Raw genomic sequence first — 19,560 nt, 5'->3', positions numbered from 1 at the left:
CCGGGGGCGGGGGGGGAGGGGAGCCGGAGCTCGGGAACGGGCTCGTCCCGGCGGAGGGGCGCTCAGGGCGGCCGCGCTCCTGCCTTGTTGTTCCGCGAGAGCTTTTAACCGTTTTGCAAATTTTTCTCGGTTTCCTGTTTCTTGAAAGTCAGCCGGGTCCCCCTCGGTTTTCTACCCCCCCCACCCCCCAAGCTTCTTCCCCGGCGCCGGCCCCGGCCCCGGGGCGGGTCCGGCTCCTCCGCCGCGAATTGCTGGGCGAGAGTCGGGGGGGCGACCGGCCGGCGCCGGGGAAAAGAGCCCTAAAAGTGGTCGGAGGTGCGGGGCGGAGCGGGGAGCAGCCCGCCCCGGGGGGGGCCGGGGCCCTGCGATGCCCCCCCGTCCCGTCCCGTCTCGTCTCATCCCGTCCCGGGACCGAGCCAGCAGCCTCCCCCGGAGCAGGAGTGTCCTGGGAGGATTTTGGGAAGAAGGGAAGGCAGCAGGGCTGCCTTCACCCCGCTCCGCACCGGGGCAGCCCGGGCTGAGAACCGTGCCTGGCACCCGGCCCCCTCGGAGGGAAAGTTTGGGGAAAGTTGGGCCCGGCCGGTGTGGTCCCCAGCACCCCACTCCATTCCCCCGTGGGACGTGTCGGGGCTGGGGACGGAGCCCCAAGCGCAGCGGGGTGTCCCCGGGGTGCGTGGGGCTCAGCGGAGAAGTTTGGTTCTGGGGCTGGCAGTGCGAAGCTGTAGTCACTCAATGTGAAACTGTTTTGGCTGCACACGCGTGTCGCAGAACCGGTTACCGTGAAGAGCAAGGAGGGCAGAGAAGGGGAAGAGCGAGCCGGGGTGGAAATCGGAAGCGATTCTGGTACTTTCAGCAAGTTGCTGTGGTAACTCTGCAGAATTTGGCTCTGAGGGCCAGACAATGAAACCTTTACTCATAGCAAGTTGTGACGGGCGACTCATTTCGTTACCGAGTTAATGGTAGCTAATGGGCCCTCGGGCAGATGGTTTTTCCCAAATGGCATTTGTCACTCAAGGGCCTGATCTGGGGTTTCTCTCTGTCAGTCCTCCCACTGGCGGAGAAGGCAGAGCCTACCCTCAAGCCCACCCCAAGCTTATTTTTAGGTGAACCTCTCAGTGCTGGGGCCGCGCAGTCCCTGCCCGCTTCCATCACCCTGTGGGTGGGGGCCGCCGGGTGCTGCAGCCCCCATCTCGCCAGGCTGTGCAGGGGCAGGGTGCTCTGGGGGTCTCGGCGAGCCTGTCCCTGGTCCGGGTGATGCTAGGGGATGCAGCCTCCCCCCCCGCCGCGACCTGCGCTATGGCTAACGCTTTCCTTCTGTTTGCAGGTTTACGGTGCACGCAGCTTGCCGAATCCTGCCTCAACGGGGGCAAGTGTGAAACTTTTCTCAACGGGACAGAGGTGTGCCAGTAAGTATGGAGGAGCCAGAGGATTTTCATCTCCCCCGACCAAAGTATTGACATGCATGTTGACTTTGCTTTGAAGGCTCTGGATTTAATAGGGCAAGATGCGTTTTCTTTCCTTGAGTGGCAAGAATAACCTGCTTGTGTAGGAGTCGCTGCGAGTTTGGCAGGATTGGGCTTTGTTCCTAGCTGGGTGGAAAAACATGGGCAAAGGGCCATGTTTTGCTGGTGTTAACCTATGCAGACTGCCCTGCTGATGGAGCAGGAGGTAGGGCCAGCCCGCGGCGCTCGTTGGACCGCTGGGCAGGGAGGGAGGCTGTCTGTCTGTCTTCCAGCTATTCCCTCCTGGCTCCGAAGCATTGCCTTTCAGTCCTTTGCACCCTGGCAGTTCGCGGTGCGGTGTCCAGTACATCTCCAATAAACATTCCAGAGAGATTTCATGGCGTGGCTCTGGATGCTGGAGCTGCCCCGTTGATGTCCATGCGTCCGCGAGGCATCACCCAGCGCAGGCGGGGGAGCAGGGCCACCTCCTCCTGCAGCCCTGCCGGCGCCGGTGCCAAGCTGCGGTCCAGCCCGGCGTTCTTGGCGGGACCTGGCACCCGGGCAGGAGCTTTCTCCAAGGCGATTGTGGGGAAACGGATGTGTAAAGCGTTGGGACTCTTTGAAGGACCAACCGACCCACCGCAGCGATGGCCGATTCACTCCAGGCTCCCAGGGAACAATAACCAAGAGAAATGAATAAGACTCCAGCTCCCTTTTTAAAACTATTCCATAAAAGAAATGTGAATGGGCAAGGCTCTGTTTTCCGGCCAGATTTCCCCTCTGCCTGTTGAACGTGGCCCGAGCTGAGAGCAGGCGGGGAGACGTTCCCACCCACCCCAAATTTCCAAATAGGAAGTCCTCGGCGGAGGAACCTGAAGGCATTTCCAATCCCAACCTGTTGAATGGCAGTTTCCCTTGACAATGTGTGTTGCTTTTTTGCAAATCCGCCTGGGTGCCGTTACTCTGCCCAGTAGCCGGGCACCTCCCGCCCCCTTCTCCAAGCTGAGCCCCCCAACCCTTTGGTGCAAATAAATCAGCAAATCAATCAGGCACATGAGCAATTTAATGGACAAAGGCTGGGTCCTTTTGTGAGCCACTAATGAATGCACGCCACTTTTTTTTGCACAGAAGCCCTTACCAACGCTTGACGCTCTAAATCTTGTTTTCTTTCATTCAAAGAGCGACAGCTGGGATTCGGTCGAAATTCGGCAGCTATTGTTAGGGGAGGCAGATTAATGCTGTGTGACTAATCATGTATGGCTTCCCAGAATGCCCAACCCTCCACCCCCTCCCCAACCTTACACCCCTCCTTTTCCTTGTGGTCATTCTTCCCTTTTTTTCTTAAGTCTCTGCAACTCCTGATTTACATTTCATGTGCAGATGGTGATGGAATCTAATTAGATCTGATGCGTGCGAGCTCTGTTTGGAGGAGAAGCCTCCAAAGTAGGCTTGGGGTGGGGTTTTTTTTAAGACAAAAAGTTAACTTTAAAGAACTTCTTCGTTGCTAGCTGTGAATAACCGCCTCTCTCTTGGCTGCAGACGCCAGGATGGCTTCGCAAGTGTGTGCGAGTTATTTTTGCAGGAAACCAAGGTGTGTGCTCTCAGTGTGTTAAAAGCACTTGTCCCGTGCAGGGTACGCTCCATGGGCGATGGGGGCAGATATTAGAGGTACTGCCAGACTGGAGGAGGTGCAACTTTCCAAGGCATCTGATAGCAGCTCGCAAAATCCTGGTTTTTCACTTGTTTGAATATCTCTTTACGAGGAGTTTTGCTTCCAAGCTTCTTAAACAAAGCAGAGCCAAGAACACAGATACCAGACGCAGAAAAGCTTGGCACTGCCCTTTGGCGCCTGCGTGAAATGCACCATTTTGGCTGCTGGCCACATCTCTGCTCGGCCTGGCACTTAACAAAGTTTGGCCATAAAGCCCCATTGTGCTGCCCCCACAAATCCAATTAGAAAGTGGAGTGAAATAAATAGCATACGAGGGAGACGCTACTCCAGCGGACAAGCGTCCCGGCGTTTGTGGCGGGAGAGAGCTAGTTGGGTTACATGAAGACGACTCTGATAACTCCAAAACCGGGTTATCAGCCCTGTTACGGAAAGGGAATCGCCGGTGTGAGACAAGGAGCTTTCTCTGCCTTTATTATTTTACAGCAATAGTTTGTAAAACTCCAGGTACCTTATCTTGCTTGTCCCTTTGCCAGGCAGTCCGGGGCATGCAGGGCTTTAATTGAATGGAGAGGACTGAGCATTTGATCGGCTGGAGGGCTCGCGACAGAAGCGGCCTAATTAAGCCGCCTTTGGAGCTGCTTTCCGTCTTGGCAGGGGTAGTCGGGTCTTTCAGTGCTGGAAAAGCAGCAGCAGAGTTTCGTGCATCTTGCATGGACCCCAGCTGAAGGTGCGGGGTGTTTCTGTCCCACGCATGGCACTTGCACCAGATCTGGAGCTTTAAAAGGTCCGGCCTGCAGACGGTGGCTGCTGCGGTGTTTGACGTGTGGTTTCACGGCGCTGGGGAGCTGTGGCTTTCCAGAAAAGGCACTCGCCTTTGATTAAGGCATTTTCCCATGCAAAATGAGAAGGTTTTCCAAAAGGTCGTTTTGACTTCTAGTGATAGCTCCTAATTAGACTGTTGGATAACCGTAGTTTTGACTGGCATCCCTGCAAATGAGTAGGGCTGATTTTAGATTGCTGTGCCACGTGACGTTTATTCCCAGGACCTCCCTTGCTCTGCTAGTTAAAAGCAGATGGCATGAAAGAGGGCTGAGTTTCAAACCCCACTCCACCAGCCTTTCACCATTAAAGTCGGAGGAGCTGCGTCTGGGTTGTCATACTCTTGCCCAGAGAAGCAAAAGAGACGGCAAGGGAAAAGAATAAGTTAAATTAATCACTAGGCTTGCGCTGAAAAGGGGGAAAAGTCAGTTTGCTAAAGTACTTCCTCTGTTTATGAATCAGCGCGGTGTTGTAGTTCAGCCGGGGCAATGGCTCCTGAGCTGGTGCCCGTTGCCACCACCAGCTTCCACCGGCAGTGGGCCAGAAACATTGGAAGAAATATTCAGAGGGGGACCGTAGTGGGAAGAAATGATTATTTTAGCTCAAAACTCTTTCAGGAGACAACCAGGAAGACAGAGGAGTGATCTGAGCCTCGCAGCTCTCTGTACCCTTCAAGTTATTCAACTGCTCAGTCATTGTTATCTCATTGTAAAGGGCGGAAGTTTTCTTCTGGTTTGGTTTTTCTCATGTGCTTTAACCCAACGTTATTTCCATGAAATAATAACAAAGAAAAAATGCAGTCTCCGTGCTGGAGAGGAAGAGGGTGGAGTGTTGAACAATCAACCAGAGGAAGCTCTTAAAGAAGTAGACGAGCGGTGATTCAGCCATGTTGAGAACTCTTGATGGCTCTTTCGAGTCTGATCTCATTCTCGGAAAGAACAAGGTGGAAATGGGTAAGAGGGTAGATTAAAAATACAAAAGCGTCACCTGTTGCGGATTCCAGTGGAAGAGAAACTTAGCTGAGAAGCCCAGCTGGTGAGGTCACTGGGACAGCAGTGGGATTTTGGGCTCTTTTCTAGAAGAATCTCTGTTTACATCTCTCCTCTCTGCAAGGCGTCTTGATGGTTATCAGTTGTCTCAGGTGGTCCCACTGACTCCTGCTAACTTGCCTCGGGATTTTATTGGTTGAGCTGAGTTTTTTTGCTTGATTTTTCTCATGGCTTGGATACTTGTGATGGCCAGAGGGTTGTACTGTGTTTGGGCAGGGGCTAGCACGGGTCCCTCAGCAGTACCGGCAGCATGGAGAGGAGCAGGAGAGATGGGGTGATGCCTGCTGAGATGAATTTGCTCGGGGGCTCCCCGGGATGCAGAGGGGATGAGGTATTCACGGTGGCCATCATCACCTGAGATCAGAGGGTCTATTCCCCTCTGGGTACTTGCAGCTGTTAAATGTGTGATCCTGCGGTGTGACACAGTGCATGGGGCTCTGCTCCATGGAAAGCTTCTGGAGGTCACTTGCTTTATCGTATGGAGAGTATTTTATTCCACCAAAATCTGTTCCATCTCAACCACCTGACTCGCCATCTTCCTACCTGCTGGAAGCCATGATACATTCATTCGTTCCAGGTGATGCTGCATACCCTGGTCTCACCTCCAAGGCTGTTACGCTTTATTGTATGTAACATGAGGGACACACGTATAAGTCACTGCAAAACTGAGCTATTCACCAATTAAGAGCTTGGATAACATAATCAGGAGGCAGTTAGCAAGTTTTAAAATAACATTGTTTGGAAATTAACCTACTCTTTCCAGGCCTGGAGGTGTGGTGACCCTCATTTTGCTCGTGTTGGTAGGTGTCCCGAATGGTAACGGCCTGTGTACATGAGTGGAATGTGAAATTTATAGAGCATCAGTGTGTTTAACGAGGGAATAGCCTCGGGGTGCAGTTACCGAGAGCTGGTAAGCTCTGGATCTGGACGGAGGCTTCTCTGTGGTTAACGTGTCGCCAAACTCCAGGTGAAGGTTTTAGACTGTGTATGTGTTGGGGCTGCAGAGTGGAAGAGCCTCTGAGATATAACTTAACCCCCACCAGGAAAGCAGACCTGCAGTGGGGTCTTGGTTGAGTCCTGCCTCCATCCCAGGGGCCAAAAAGGTGTTCGGGGTTCCCCTGCTCTGTGCGGGGCTGCAGATTTGTTGCCTCGTGACCAGCCATCCCCGAGGACCGCCCGGCTTCTGCTGCTGCCTGGCATGGGGCAGCACCGCTGGGCACTTGGGCTGCTCCATCACCGCTCCCCAAACTGGTCTTGGGCTGACCTCCTGCAGCTCTTTGCTTTGGCGGCCAGGGTTAGAAAGATCATCAGGCCAGAGAGGTGATGGTTTGGGGTGATTCCAGATGCTTTCTGAATGGTGTTTTCATCTCATTACATGCCCTTGGCACACGGCGCTGCTCCCCAGTGCCTGGAAGGATGGTGCTCCAGCCACCCAGCCCAGCGGCTGTGCCGAAATCCCACAAGTCCCTGACACTGCCTTTCTGCATGGTGCCCTCATGAGCCTGGATTTGCTGCGGGGAGGAGGCATCCCAGCTTTCCCAGTCCATCGGTCCATGGAAGGGCTCCATCCTGCAGTGCTGGGCTCCTTGGGGTTGGCCTCAAGAGGTATTGGCGGCAGCAGGTCAGTGTTACCACCATCCTGACGACTGCGAGCCATGGATGTCGTGCTGACATTCACCAGCCCAGGGCTGTGCCTGCACTTTGGTCTGGGTTAAAACTGCAGCTGCTCGCGTTGGCCCAAGATCTGGAATAAGCACAGGAATTCTACTCCGGTGTTGAGGGGGGACATTGCTTTTTTGCTTCTTGGGAAGCTGAACATGGAGGCATGCGGGAGCAGGAGCAAAGACACGTGAGGGTCAGGGCCCTGCTTTGGCACCGTTGTTGTCAGCAGGGTCTGATCAGGGTTGCAGAGCCGGGGCTCTGAAGGGCTGAGGAAGCCCCATTTGGACTTAATAACACAACTCTCTTTGCACACCTATGGCATGGGATGTTGGCAAGTCTTTGCAGCACCCCGCTAGGTCTTAGTGACACCAGACCATGGCAGATCCCTTCTGCCTGCTTGGAGAGCCCCAGGACAGTTAGAGATGCCCACCTGGGGTCACCCCAGTCTTTACTTCGTCATCTGAGTCTTGCTGGTAGAGCAGCTCGGTGCTGCTTCCAGCTGGCCGTCAGGCCGAGGTGTGGTGGTGCCCGCTCTGACTTGCATACCCTTGTCTGGACTCTGCCTTCCTCGGTGCACGGCAGTGCCTGGACCCATTGCAGTGCCTCCGTCTGCAGCTCTAGCGCGTGTCTGGCACATCGGGTCACTGCGTCTCACCTCCCCGCATTGGTGAGTGTCCCACGGGCAGGGGTCTGCAGTATGGGACGGTGTCGGGGTTTCCACATACATCAAGCGAGGTTTGCTTGGTGCCTCAGTTTCCCTCCATGTGCTGTTTGCTTATCCGAACATCAAAACCTGGCTTGGTGCGAGATGGAGCAGCACAACCTGCCAGGCGCATCCTGGCTTGTGGAGGTGAATTAGGTGATGGAGGTGCCCGCTGGTAAATGCAGTGCTTGGCGCGAGACGTGCAGGATCAGGACCACAACTAAAGTGTGTGTGAGGGACAGGGGAAAGATGTTTGGCTGGGCCATATGGGGAGCTCTGCCCTAGAATAGAATAGAATAGAATAGAATAGAATATTTTCAGTTGGAAGGGACCTACAATGATCATCTAGCCCAACTGATGGGGCAGCATCCTGCCCACTGCCCCACGCGCAGCAGGGTTCGTGCTGTGCTCATGGCCGGTGATGTCCCACATCTGTGTCTCTACAGGGCTGTTGGGAGCATGATGCCGGTGAGATGTGAGCGGTGTGCGCTCTGGGTGTGCTTCCCTCACACAGCAGTAATTAATATCTACTTTAAGCTTTCACCCATCACGTCCTCCCCTTCCCCCATGGCAGTCTGGAGTTAATATTGGAAAAGTCAGTTAAACAGTTAATGTTTAGGCCCTGGTTATTAGGCTCTTGCACATTTCCAGCAAAGGGAGCAGAGTCGCATTTTAATGGGAAACTTTCATGCTCAGTCAAGTTGCAAAAATTTATTTGTGCAGAAGTCATTTTCTTTTAACAAGTTTTCACCCTAATTCCCTTCCCCCAAATCTGAATTTAATGGTATTTATATGGGAAATGGATTTATTAAGTTTTAATGATGCTATAACGTTGCCCTTACTTAATAGAAGGGGCATGCTGCAGGCAAGTGGCCATGTGGTGGTGGGCTGGAAGAAGCACCGATGGCCGCCAGTGGGCTGGGGACTCTGTTGCTTTGGGTTTGATCTAAAGTCAGTGTAGCTGAGAGGGGCGATGCCAGGCTTTTCTCGGACCTGTGCAGGATCAGTCCCAGGCTGTTGCGAGGGCTGGGGCTGCAGGGCTGAGCCTTGCCTCCTGCTGCCGATTCCTCCTCATCTTCCTCTGTGGCTCCTGGTGAGATGTGACGCTACCTGTGTCCACCACGACTGTCCCCAAGAGGAGCAACCAAAGGAGGGTCTTCACTTTGTCGGCTGCTCTGTCCCGTGTCCCCGTGCCAAGAGAGCCGGCATCAGCAGGGCGATGGGGACCCCCGAGGACCTTACGCTCCCTGCTGGCATCGCTGCCTTGGGGGCTGAGTGTCTCTGAGTGTGCAGTGGTTTATTTTAAGATGGAAATTATCTGCTGTCGAGGAGCAGCTGTGGAGGAGAGCACGTCCCCAGCGCTCCCGCCCTGCCAGTGCATCCTTGCGCAGGGTGGGGGGGGGTCAGAAAAAGACCCTCCCAAGGACACTCACGGCCACTTAACCCATCGAATAGCTCCTCTCGGGGCAGGTGGAGGAATGCGGCTGTCGACAGCGGGATATGCAGTGCCGTCGGCTCCCGCCATCGCGCCCGCTGCCCGTCGGCTTCGGCGAGGGCTGGGAGAGTGACCCCGTGGGGGAGCGGCCCAGGAGGAGGTGGGGGGGGGGCTCTCCCCGGCCCCCAGCCCCTATTAAAATGTTAGACACAGACCTCCAAGTCAAAAGGCAGGGCGACAGACGGCCCTTTCACAGGGCCTGCTGCTCCCCACAAAAGGGGGGTTTCCAGGGGAGGGGGCAGGAATGCGGGCTGCGGCCGGAGGGCAGAGCCGCCACCATTGTCCCCGCTCCCTCAGCGAGGGCGTCATGTTGACACAAGGATTTCTGCCGGCAAAAGGTGTCAGAGGCAGAGTCTTCCCTCCCTCCCTCGCCGTTTCCTTGGTTAAACTCGGCAGCAACAGAAATCCCGGGATACAGATCCCAGGAGCAGATACCCGTCGGCTTGGAGGTGCTTTACGTCCCTCCGGCCATGGTTTCCAAGGGGGCGAGGTTTTTGTTGCTAGTAACTATTTTCGGGAGCTTTGCTTTGCTGGCAAAGAGAAACCAGCAGTTTCATGGCTGTGAGTTTGGGGGGAGCTGGATCCGTTGCTGTCCGGCCGTGGCCGTCTTTGCCCGCTCACTGTCTCACCAAAACAGCCCCGGTGCAAATTGCTCTGGCTTTCGGTAGGGTTTGTGCCGCAGGGGTACCCGTGTGCTCTGCAAACCCCCTCTCTCCTCCTGTTTATAAATATCGGAGCTAAATATAGCTTGTTTAAACTCTTGGTGGCTGTTCAGATCCTAATCTCGGGTTTTATGTTCAGGATTAGAAGAGTGGAATGGTGGGGTCACGCGTGTCCCGGGTGGGAGTTTTCCATATTTGGTTCTCAGGCAGCACGGTGTTTAGCCAAAACTTGGTTTGAGAGGGAAAAGGAAAAAAAAATAAGAGAGTTCATCATCGCTTAGTAAGATGATGACACCGGCACTGCGTGCGTGCCAGAGCTCCCAGGAGCAAGGCAGCGTGAATTTGCCCTGCACAGGCAGCGCTGTATCCAGAGCGGGTGAAAATGGGCATTTATCCCTAAAGGGATGGGGAAGGGAGAGTGGCCTCGGGCACCAGCAGTGCTGGGCTGGCAGGTGGCCCGGGGAAGTGGAAATTCCTCATCTCCCCCAAATTCTGACTATCTCTTTCTGCTGGCTTAAAGAATAAAACATTTTTAGGGGAAAATATTTACCCACAAAAAATCAAAACAGGGAGCAGTTGCAGCGGGTGCTCTCGAATTCCATAGCTGCTGGGCAGCACGGTGGAGGAAAAGAAGAGCCGGGTAACTTAGTGGTGTGTAACAGGCACACCAGTCACCAGTGTGAGCACTTGCTGAGGACCTGCCCCAGGACACTCACCCCTGCCCTGTGGGTGGGCAGTGGGACCATTTGCCAGCCTCAGCCCAGGTTGTGTTCCCCGGGGATCATCCGCTGGAATTGCATCCTTCATGGTTGCCCCTTAAATGGACTCCTCCAAGAGAAGGAGCAGGGACCGGGATGAGTGGGGAGAGCGGAGCTCAGCGCAGGGCAGCCCGATCCCACAAACAACGGGGCTGTGCGGATTTACACTGGCAGAGGATATGAAAAACATCAACTGGGGGAAAAAAAAAAAAATTTCATAGCAGCCATTGTTGAGGGTGGGAATGAGGCAAGTTTTGTCTTGGTCTCTTCCTTCGACATCTTTCATGTTTATTGTGAATGAAGCTCCATTGAAAGGCAGCTCCTTCCCAGGTAGCTGGTTACCACCCAGTGAATAGCCTGGCCACTTTGCTTAGTAATGGGATTATATTGTTTTTCATTACAATGGGAACTTTGATTCCCAAACTGTCCTGAGTAATGTCTGCTTAAGAAACAAAGCCATTTTTTTGCCCTCTCCCCTTCACGCTGGTAGGAGGAACAGGGCTCCAGCACGTTTTTCCCCACTCCTGTCCATGAGTATATCCAGCTTTGGGAATTCCTCTAGTTTCTCTCCAGATGAAAGTCTGGGTCTTAAAATCTCAATTAGATGGCTTGGGCTAGGTCAAAAATGAAATGGAACAAAAAAAACACATCAAAGACTTTGGATTGCAGTTTGCTCTTTTTAATTAAACAAGACTGGAGATCTGCTCTTGCTTTATTAACCTGATGTCACTCGAAGTAACCTGCTGCTTTGCCAACCACCCTCCCTGTGTGAAACTCTGTTTTTTTCCCAGGCTGGTGTCCCAGAGTGTTTAATAAAGCAGGGCCTGGATGGGACTTCATAAAAAAACCACCAGTTTGGTCTAGTGCTGGTTTTTGGTGCTGGGAGCTGTGTCACGGCTGCCGGAGGTGTTTGTGGGGCCATGCCGGCGCCGGGGGAGCGCGGCAGGGCCGGCGGGAGCTTTGGGGTGTATCGCCCGGTCGGGGTGCCCCGTGTGGGTGAGGGGGAGCTGGGCGGCTCTGCCTTGGCTCTCCTGCGAGCCGTGGCGAAGCCTTTGGTTTCTTAACGGACGCGTGTGCCAGAAGCCACAGAGCGAAGCTGCAGGTGAGGCGCGGGGAGCCCGGCTGTGCCCACTGCCGGGAGGGGGCTCAAGCAGCCCCCACCAGCCCCTGGCTGCCAGGGCAGGAGGGAGCATCCACGGCCCCACATGCCCCAGGGAGGTCAGGGTGGCATCCAAAAGTGTTCCTCGTTTCCCTGCACCCATCTTCTTTCTGCCGGCTCCAGGGATACCGTGCCACCCCGAGCAGGGTGGCGATGCTGGGGCAGGAACTGAGCAGGAGATGGGACCAGAGCACAGGGTGCTGAGCTCTGCTTTCCCAGTGGGACCATTTTCCAAGCCTGTCTGCCTTCCTCTGGCTCCGGAGTATGCTCCCGTGCTCGGTGGGGTGTTTCTGAGGCGAGCTGATGCTGCTGGGAAGCCATCCCGTAGACGGTCATACTCACCTGTGGTCCCTGATGATGCTCCGTGCAGGAACATGGGAGAGGGTTGTGGGGAGGCAATGGAATAAGATGGAATAGGAAGATGGAGTAAGAAGCAGATCCCTTCTCTCAGTGACACGGAGACATATTCCCGAGCACCAGCCCTTTCGCTGGTTGGACTGGAGCTGGGGGAGGTCAGGGTCCCCCAGGCTGGCACTGGGCAAACACGTCTTATGGGGAAGGGTGTAACTTCTGGAGAAAGCTGGGGTGTTGCTTCCAGGCTGTGCCAGGTGGGAAGCACTGGCACGACTGGAAAAGTGACTCCTGCGCGTGGATGCCTGACGGAAAGCAAGCTTAACGCCCAGGGTCTGCAGCTGCTGGGGTTGTGCAGGGGAAGGCGTGAAAGGAGGCAGTTGTGGTTCCTGTTCGTAAGCCCAAGGATGACGGTTACCCCGAGAGGTGTGGGGACGGTGGGGTAGGGTCGTGTCACCGCTCCGCAGCTGGGAGCAGCGTGCAGTGGCTGTGGTCCTGCGCGCAGCTAAGGGAGAGTCTCCTGCTGGTTATTTCTCCTTCCCTCAGCTGTTGCCAGCAAACACGTGAAATTCAAGTGTCCTGCTCACGTTTGGTCACTTGCTTTGCTTCACGGGGTCCGGACCACACTGGCACAGGCGTCCGCTGGGTCACGCAGCACGTTTGCTGGTGCAGAGGTCTCTGCGGGTGTGATGGTCCCTCTGTGGGGACCCTCTGCACCACGCAAGGTCACAGTCGTGGTTTCTGAACCACCTCTGTGCTGGAGTGGCTCTCCCGGGGACTCTGGGGCACAGGGAGGGCGGCTCGTCTGGGATGGCTGCTCCGGGCCACAGATACCGCGGAGCAGAGAGCAGCATCCCCCACAGCCCAGCCTGTGCCTGGGGATGGGTCTTGGGGTGTGGGAGACCCCGCACCCAGTGCCTGGGTTTGCCGCTGCCCCAGAGGCAGCGGGGACTCTCCTGGCCCCATTACTCTCAAGTACCCCCAAAACGGGGCTTGAATAAAGACCCGAGCCTCCCCTTCTCAGCTTTCCCACGGTGCTCATACCTTGGGGAAAACAACCACAGCCGTTTATGCTTCCAGCAGATGAGGGTGAGGAAGAGGTTATGTGATAGCGCAGATAAGAGGCAGCCTGGACGTGGGGCCAGTGGCTGGGATGGGGCTCCCCGCCAGCCCCCCGTCCCCTCCCGCAGCGTGGGGCTGCCCCCTGGACCTGTCCCTCCATGGGATGGGGATAGGGGACAGCCCGTGCACGTCTGGTGGCCGTGCTCCAGCTTACACCTGGTTTTCATTTTGCTTGTTAGTTTATTTTGTGCGTTTTAAGCCCGAGGTGGGTTTTACATCCAGCCCTGCCACGGTTTCAGCCCTTGGGAGGACTGCCCTGGGGCTGGGCAGGAGAGCAGCGGGTGGTGTGAGCGCAGCCGTTCTCAGCTGCGGGGCGATGAGGGCTGAGCCCCCCGCATCCAGGGCATCCCCCGTGTACCCAGCACCTCTGAAACACCCCCCGGTACCCAGGCTGCGCTTGTGCAGGGCTGACGCATCCCAAATTTGAACAAAGCCCCCGTGCCGCCATGCAGGAGCCGTGCCGGGGTGGGGTGGGCTGCAGGAGCGCCTGGGTGTCATCTGTGCTGGCTGTGGCAGATGGCAGCTTAGCGCAGAAAGGAAAACATTAGTCTTGGGTCAGAGGTCGCAGAAACATCTGCCTCGGGATGCTTTCAGTGCCCGCATTGCTGCGGAGGGACAAAACCTGTTGCTGGTGGGTTGGAGGAAAAAGCCTTGCAGGCTGCAAGCGGGGAGGGAGCGAACAAAGGGCCAGCAGCGCGCGCGGAGCCGCACGCACAGAGCGCTCGGCGCGGGAGCCACGGGCTGATGGGGGGCCGGGATGGGGCCCCCCAACTCTGCTGATGCTGCTTGTGGAGCGAGGGGGTGCTGGAAGCCACAGCGCCTGGGCAAGCACATGTGTAATGCAAAGCTGGGGTAGCAGCGTGGCAGCAGGCAGCAGAGCTTGTTGGCGCTCTGATATTTCTGCGGCTCATTCATGCTTTTGATTATATGATCTGCAGAGCTTTTCTGGAGCCTTGCTGAAATAACTGCAGCGTTGTTTGTAACTTGTTAAGGATGTGCAGCAGACACAACAAATGCACGTGCCCACGCTGAGCAGATCCAGATTTGGCCTGGGCTTGGCGCTGGGAACAGGGTGGGAATTTGGGGCCGCTGTTCCCGTTCCCAGGCTGTCCCCCAGGACTCGCTGTCTGACCTTGGACAAGGCCTTCTCCATCACCCTTCACATCACCCATGAATCGTGCTGGAGATTTATGGGTCGGGAGCGCGGTGCATTATTAGTTGCGCCTCCCCCTTCGCAGCAGTTTGTGCTCCAGGAGCGGGTGCTCGCTCAGGGCTGGCGTGGAGGGGGAAGACGCACCGCAGCCTAGTGTCGTGGGAATCCAGCCCCCAGCCTCTGCCTGACCCCCCGAAACAAAAAGCCACCAGGATGGACAGCAGCCCCAGATGCTCAGGGGGGTGTAAATCAGTGCATTCACACCTGCAAGGACCACATGCAGCATCCCCATCCGCAGGGATGGGGACCAGGCGCTGCATCGCTGTCCCCTGTCCTGCCTGGTGCTTCGGTGACAGCCCCAGTCCCTTGGTTAGGTCACGTAGAAAATATCCTAGAAGTGAAGATTGTGAGATTGTCTGCCCTGACTTGCTCCTTTGTGCTGGCACGGTGCTGGGAGAGGGAGCATCGTGCCTTGGAGCAGGGCTTTGGCCATCACCGGGGTCAGGATGCCGTCACCCTCTGTCACCGTCTAAAATGGTGGGGTGGGTCGCAGCTGAAGCGTTTGATGCCTCTTCAGCAGGTTAATGACTCAAAGGAAACGTTTCTCAGCTGCGTGCTCAGGGGAGGGAGAGACACGGGTATTTTTAGCCATTCCTGCCTGGGTTGGGAATGGGGTGTGCGTCACGCGTGGGACTGGGAGCATGGCCATACTGGCCTCTCCAGGGATTTCACGGAGGCTTCACAGGACCCCGGGGAGCTTGGCCACCTTTCACCACCTCGAAGCTGGTTTCTAATGGCACTTCTGAGCTGTTTTGATCCTGGAGCACCCGCCCTGTCCTCTGCCAACACATATATCTATAATTAAAGCATAGCTTTCATGTCTCTTATGCTGATTTCCATAAGCTGCTTGGGGTTTGGTTTGGGTAGCCCTCGCTTGGGAAGTGCCAAAGGAAAAACCACAGGGTGATCTTCACCTGGCTGAGCCCGCGGGGACGTCGCATCCTCCACGTCTGCCCACCTGGGAGCCCTGACGCCACCACCCGCCGGTATGTTTTCCAGAGAAAATAAGGCTTAGCTCCCTGGGCTGAGCTTTAGGAGAGGTTTTTAGCCCCTGGAGAAGTAGGTGGATGCATGATGAGGTTGCAGCATGGCTGGGAGCTGAACCTGGCTCTGCTGAATCCAGCCTTTCCAGACCTGGGAGAGCTGAAAAATAACTACGTCTTGGGCTGGCCTTATTCTTCACCTGGTTTTTGATCTCTTGCTTTGCAAGTGAGGCTTGTCTCCAGGCTTTCCTCTGCAGCCGGGACTCTAAAGCCATTGTGGTTGTTGGGCTTTTAAGTGCAGCTCCAGAGTCTCTGGCTGTGAGTGAGCTCCGGGACCCACGTGGAGAGGAAACAGCAAAATTCATCCCGTGGCTTCAGTCCGCAGCTGTGCTCTTCCCTGCCTCGTCTCAGACTTGCTCTTGCAAACATGGGCAGGAATAGCATCGTTTCTGTGCAGAAGCGTCTACAGATGATGCAGGAGCGGTGTCGAAGCTGCCGGGTGCGAAGCTGCCCGTGGGCATGTCCCGGGCACTGCCAAATGTGAGCAGAGGAGCGTCCAGTGTCCTCGTTTCGTGCTCTTGCCAAGCAGCAATATCACTATCGTGATAGTGATATCCCTGCCGTCAGAGACCTTTTGCTCTGAAACCTTGAAAAGAAATTGAGATGACTTTGAAACCATGGAAGGAGTTTGAGAGGGCTCCTCGAGCTGGGAGCTGGCGTGGTGTGTGCAGTGGGTACGCGAGGGCTGTCCCCATCCCTGTCGCACTTGTGGCTGTGATTTGGGAATGGCCGGGCATCCGCAGTGGGTCTGTGCTGCACAGACCCACTCTGTGTGATGCAAACTCCTCCGTGGGTTATGGTGGCGACTACTGGATTTTAAGAGTGCCTGTGTCGTATCGCTTTTTTTCTGAAGAGTTACTTCACCAGCACTTCTCAATGGCTGGAAATACCCTCCTTGTAGGGAGAAGAAATGCGATGCATGAGCGTACCCCGGTTCCGCCTGCCCACGTGTGCCCATCGCTCGGCTCAGCCCTTTCTGGCTGGGGCAGACCCATGCCGAGCCCTTCCTCAGCGTCTGCCTCACCCTCCTCACTCCTTGAGCTGATTGCATCCATAAACCAGCTCTTAAAACAAACAAATAGAAAGCCACTTAAAAAAACATCTACAAACTCCCTGAAATTTGAGAGGTTTCCTGAAGCAAAAGCCTGGAAAGCACCCGGGCAGCCCAGCCGGGCATGGGGCAGCCCCCAGCCCCCTGTGCCTTTAGGCAGGGGCTCCCCTGCCCCCCAGGGGAGTTCCTCCAATCACTAATTAACCTCCTGGCTAATAATCATGCCCGGGCTCAGGCTAGGCTCTTGCTCTGGCTTCCCATCCCTGAACTCAAACCACCACTTGCCTGTACTGAAATTGGAAACGGTCCGAAAACTAATTGGGTGGGAGGGCTTTCAGCTCTGCGCCCCTCGCCCCGGCCTCATTTAAGCCCCGCAGTGCAGGAACCCCAATCCCAGAGACAGCCCCCCTCCCGGCCGCCCGGCTCAACCCAGGATGCAGAGCATCGCCTCTCGGTCCCAGCTGCCCACGGCGGCACTGCCGCGAGCCAAAGCCCGCGCCGTGGCGGTTCCTGTGCCGTGGCGGTTCCCGCGCGCTCGACGGTTCCCGCGCTGCCCCTGGGGCTCTTTGTCCAGCATCCTTTTTTTTTTTTTTTTTTTTTTTTTTTTTTTTTTTTTTTTTTTTTTTTTTTTTTTCTTATTTCTTCTTTTTTTTTTCCGCCTTTTTCCCCCATTGGAGAATCTCATGACGCTTCCCTGTCGGCCAGCCGCCGCGAAAGCCCAGAGGATTGTTTTAAGAAAAAAAGCGTGTGTGGTGCGGGGAGGCGGGGGAGAGCGGTGCTTTTAACAGATGACTGCACACTTGAGCGGTTTGCCGGCGGCGTGCCTGTGCCGGCCGCCGGGCCCCGCACAATGGCCTCTCTCAGGCGGCCACGGCCCCAGCCCTCGCATTCCCCCGCACGGGGCCACGGCGCAGCCACCCAGAAGCGCCGTCGTCGCCCCACGGCCGTGGCGCCCCGGGCTCAGAGCCGCCAGCGAGCCGGGCATCGGCTGCGGGCGCCGGCAGCTGCTCTGCCTCATTAGGATGCACACCTGCTCCCCGCCGCCCTTTGTGTGCTGAGCAGATGCCCTGATTTATTATTATACACATTTTCTTTTTCATTTGGCCTGGATAATGCCGTCTCATTAACTCAAAATGTCTCCGAATCCTGACAAATTCTCACACAATCCCCAACAATGAAATCAGAATTGGGTTAAAAAAAAAAAAAAAAGGAGGAGAAGAGGAGAGGGGAAGCGGGGCTGAAACGTGGTCCTGCTGCCGCCACGGCACGGCAAAGCACGGTGGCTCCAGCTTGGGGCCGGCTGAGGGTGGGGGTTTGCTGGCTGCCGCTTCACCAGAGAAGCCCCACATTCTTGTTTTGGGGTTTGCAGGCTGGTGGGGTTTTGCAGGTGAGTGTTCTGCTCTGCAGCCGGGGGGCTGCAGCGTTCCCCAGGACCCTTCTCGCTCACCCCCAGGGGGGCTGCCTGCCACGGGAGCCTTGGAGGCCATGCACGAGGCTCGGGGACGTGACGTCCCACCAGCTCAGGTGGCAACGGGTGTGAGCACGTGGTGGGTGCCCTGAGCCCCAACCTGCCAAAGCACAGCAGGGACCACGGTCCCCCAGTGCCCCGGTGCTGTCGTCTTCCCCAGCCGTCACCTCCAGCGGTGGTTGCCTTACCCCAAGCTCGCAGCAATGCGTGCAACTGCCCTCAGATTTATTTCTGCTGTCAAGGCTTCTGACAGCAGCCGGCATGCCCCGCTCTGCTGCGGTGGCATTGCCATCATGGTGTGGGACAGCAGCATGCCGGCGGCGTCTCGCTTCTCCCATGGATGCTACTCGCGACGGCTGCTCGGCGCAGCCCAGCCAGGGTAGAAAATCCCCCTTTGGAAGCAGTGTAATGTGAGCAGAGCTGGTTGGGGACAAAACACGTGGCATCTCATGTTGCAGACTTGATAGAAGAGATGCCGTGTGGGAGGGTTTGCGCTGGGGAGGTGCTGAAGGGCCTCGTCTCCGGGATCTTCGTTTGATGTCAGGTGCCCTTGGTCTCTGTGTGCACAGCTTTGCTCTGTCCTCCCTTTCCCAGGGGGAAGCTTCCCGCTCTGCGGGGTCCTGTGCCAGCCTCGCTGGGATAGCCGGCGGGATTTGCCCTTGTGGCATGTCCCTGTCGCCTGCCCCAGGTCCCGCAGCAGGCAGTTGCTCCAGCCCTGTCGACCAACGGTGACAGATGGTTGAGCCGGTGGCCGCGTCGGGGGGGCCTTTTCTCAGGGCCCCCACGGAGAGGGACGCGGCAGCCGGGGCCACTCGTTCCCTCCTTCCACAGGGTTTGTCTTTGGGGAAGATCTCAGCTGGCTGCGAGGAGCAGAAATGTGTCCCACCTGCTACCAGCCGGCGCTGAGCCTGTGTTTGATTGTGTTTGAGTGATTTCTTAGGATGGAGGGAGGATGAAAATCTCCCTGCTGGAGCAGGGACCCTGGGACGGGCAGAGGCACAGGGCTATCCCCGTGCTGCTTGTGGCCCCGTGGGCCACTGTGGGGTTTCCTCTTCCTTGGGGTCTGTGGGTTCCCGGCGGTGGGTGCGGGTATAGGGGTGCCCATCCTGGGTCCACCACGTCCCCCCCTTGTGCCTTGGTTTCCACTTCAGCAAGGGCGGGGGGGGGCAAAAAAAGCACATTGCGATGAGAAGCATCTCAGACGTCAGTGCCGAAGGCTGCGGTTTTGCAAGTCGGTGCAGGCCCCTCGATGGGGGACGCCTCTGTTCCCGGAGCCTCTTTCATCTTCCTCCTCTCAGCCCAGCGCAGCCAGGGCAGAGCCTTGCAATTGCCAAACCCGACGTGCCGGGATGCGGTGCGGGGTCAGGTCCGGGGAGGGTGTTCCCGGAGCTGGTCCCTGGGCCATCCGGGTGTCCCCCAGCCCCTCGGGACCGATCCTGCTGACGCTGACAACGTGTCTCGCCCCTGCCAGCTGTAGCGGTGCCTACGTGGGCGAGCGGTGCCAGCTGCCCAACCCCTGCCTGAGCTCCCCTTGCAAAAACGCCGGCACCTGCATCCCAGTGGTGCGCGGCAGCACCGTGGACTACACCTGCGTCTGCCGCCTGGGCTTCACCGACGAGCTCTGCCTGACGCCCCGCGACAACGTCTGCCTCAGCAACCCCTGCCGCAACGGGGGTACCTGCGACCTGCTGACGCTCAGCGAGTACAAGTGCCGCTGCCCGCCGGGGTGGTCAGGTAAGGCGGTGATGCCGCGCGGTGTGGGGACACGGTGACCCGGCTCTGGGGGGGAGAGGGACGGCTTGGGTGTGATGGGTTGCTCCTGGAAAACTCCCGTGGATGGAGAAGGGTGCTGCCTCTGATTTCGGCTTCCTCCGGTGCTGGGGGAAAGGTG

At 56.7% G+C, this 19,560-nt stretch overlaps 1 protein-coding gene across 1 annotated transcript in view; it reads left to right on the top strand.

Annotated features, from left to right (window-relative positions):
* NOTCH1 (notch 1) overlaps positions 1-19,560 on the top strand; it is a 43,053-nt gene that overhangs the window by 359 nt on the left and 23,134 nt on the right. The window contains exons 2-3 of the mRNA XM_010570800.1: positions 1,325-1,406; positions 19,141-19,403. Of these exons, the coding sequence (XP_010569102.1) occupies positions 1,325-1,406; positions 19,141-19,403 (345 nt within the window). The remainder of the gene's footprint in view (positions 1-1,324; positions 1,407-19,140; positions 19,404-19,560) is intronic.

The sequence above is a fragment of the Haliaeetus leucocephalus genome, unplaced genomic scaffold, assembly GCF_000737465.1.
Source record: "Haliaeetus leucocephalus isolate CR32 unplaced genomic scaffold, Haliaeetus_leucocephalus-4.0 Scaffold306, whole genome shotgun sequence".
In the NCBI taxonomy this organism is placed as follows: domain Eukaryota; kingdom Metazoa; phylum Chordata; class Aves; order Accipitriformes; family Accipitridae; genus Haliaeetus; species Haliaeetus leucocephalus.
Note: the sequence above shows the minus strand (reverse complement) of the source record. Positions and strands in the feature narration are given on the sequence as shown.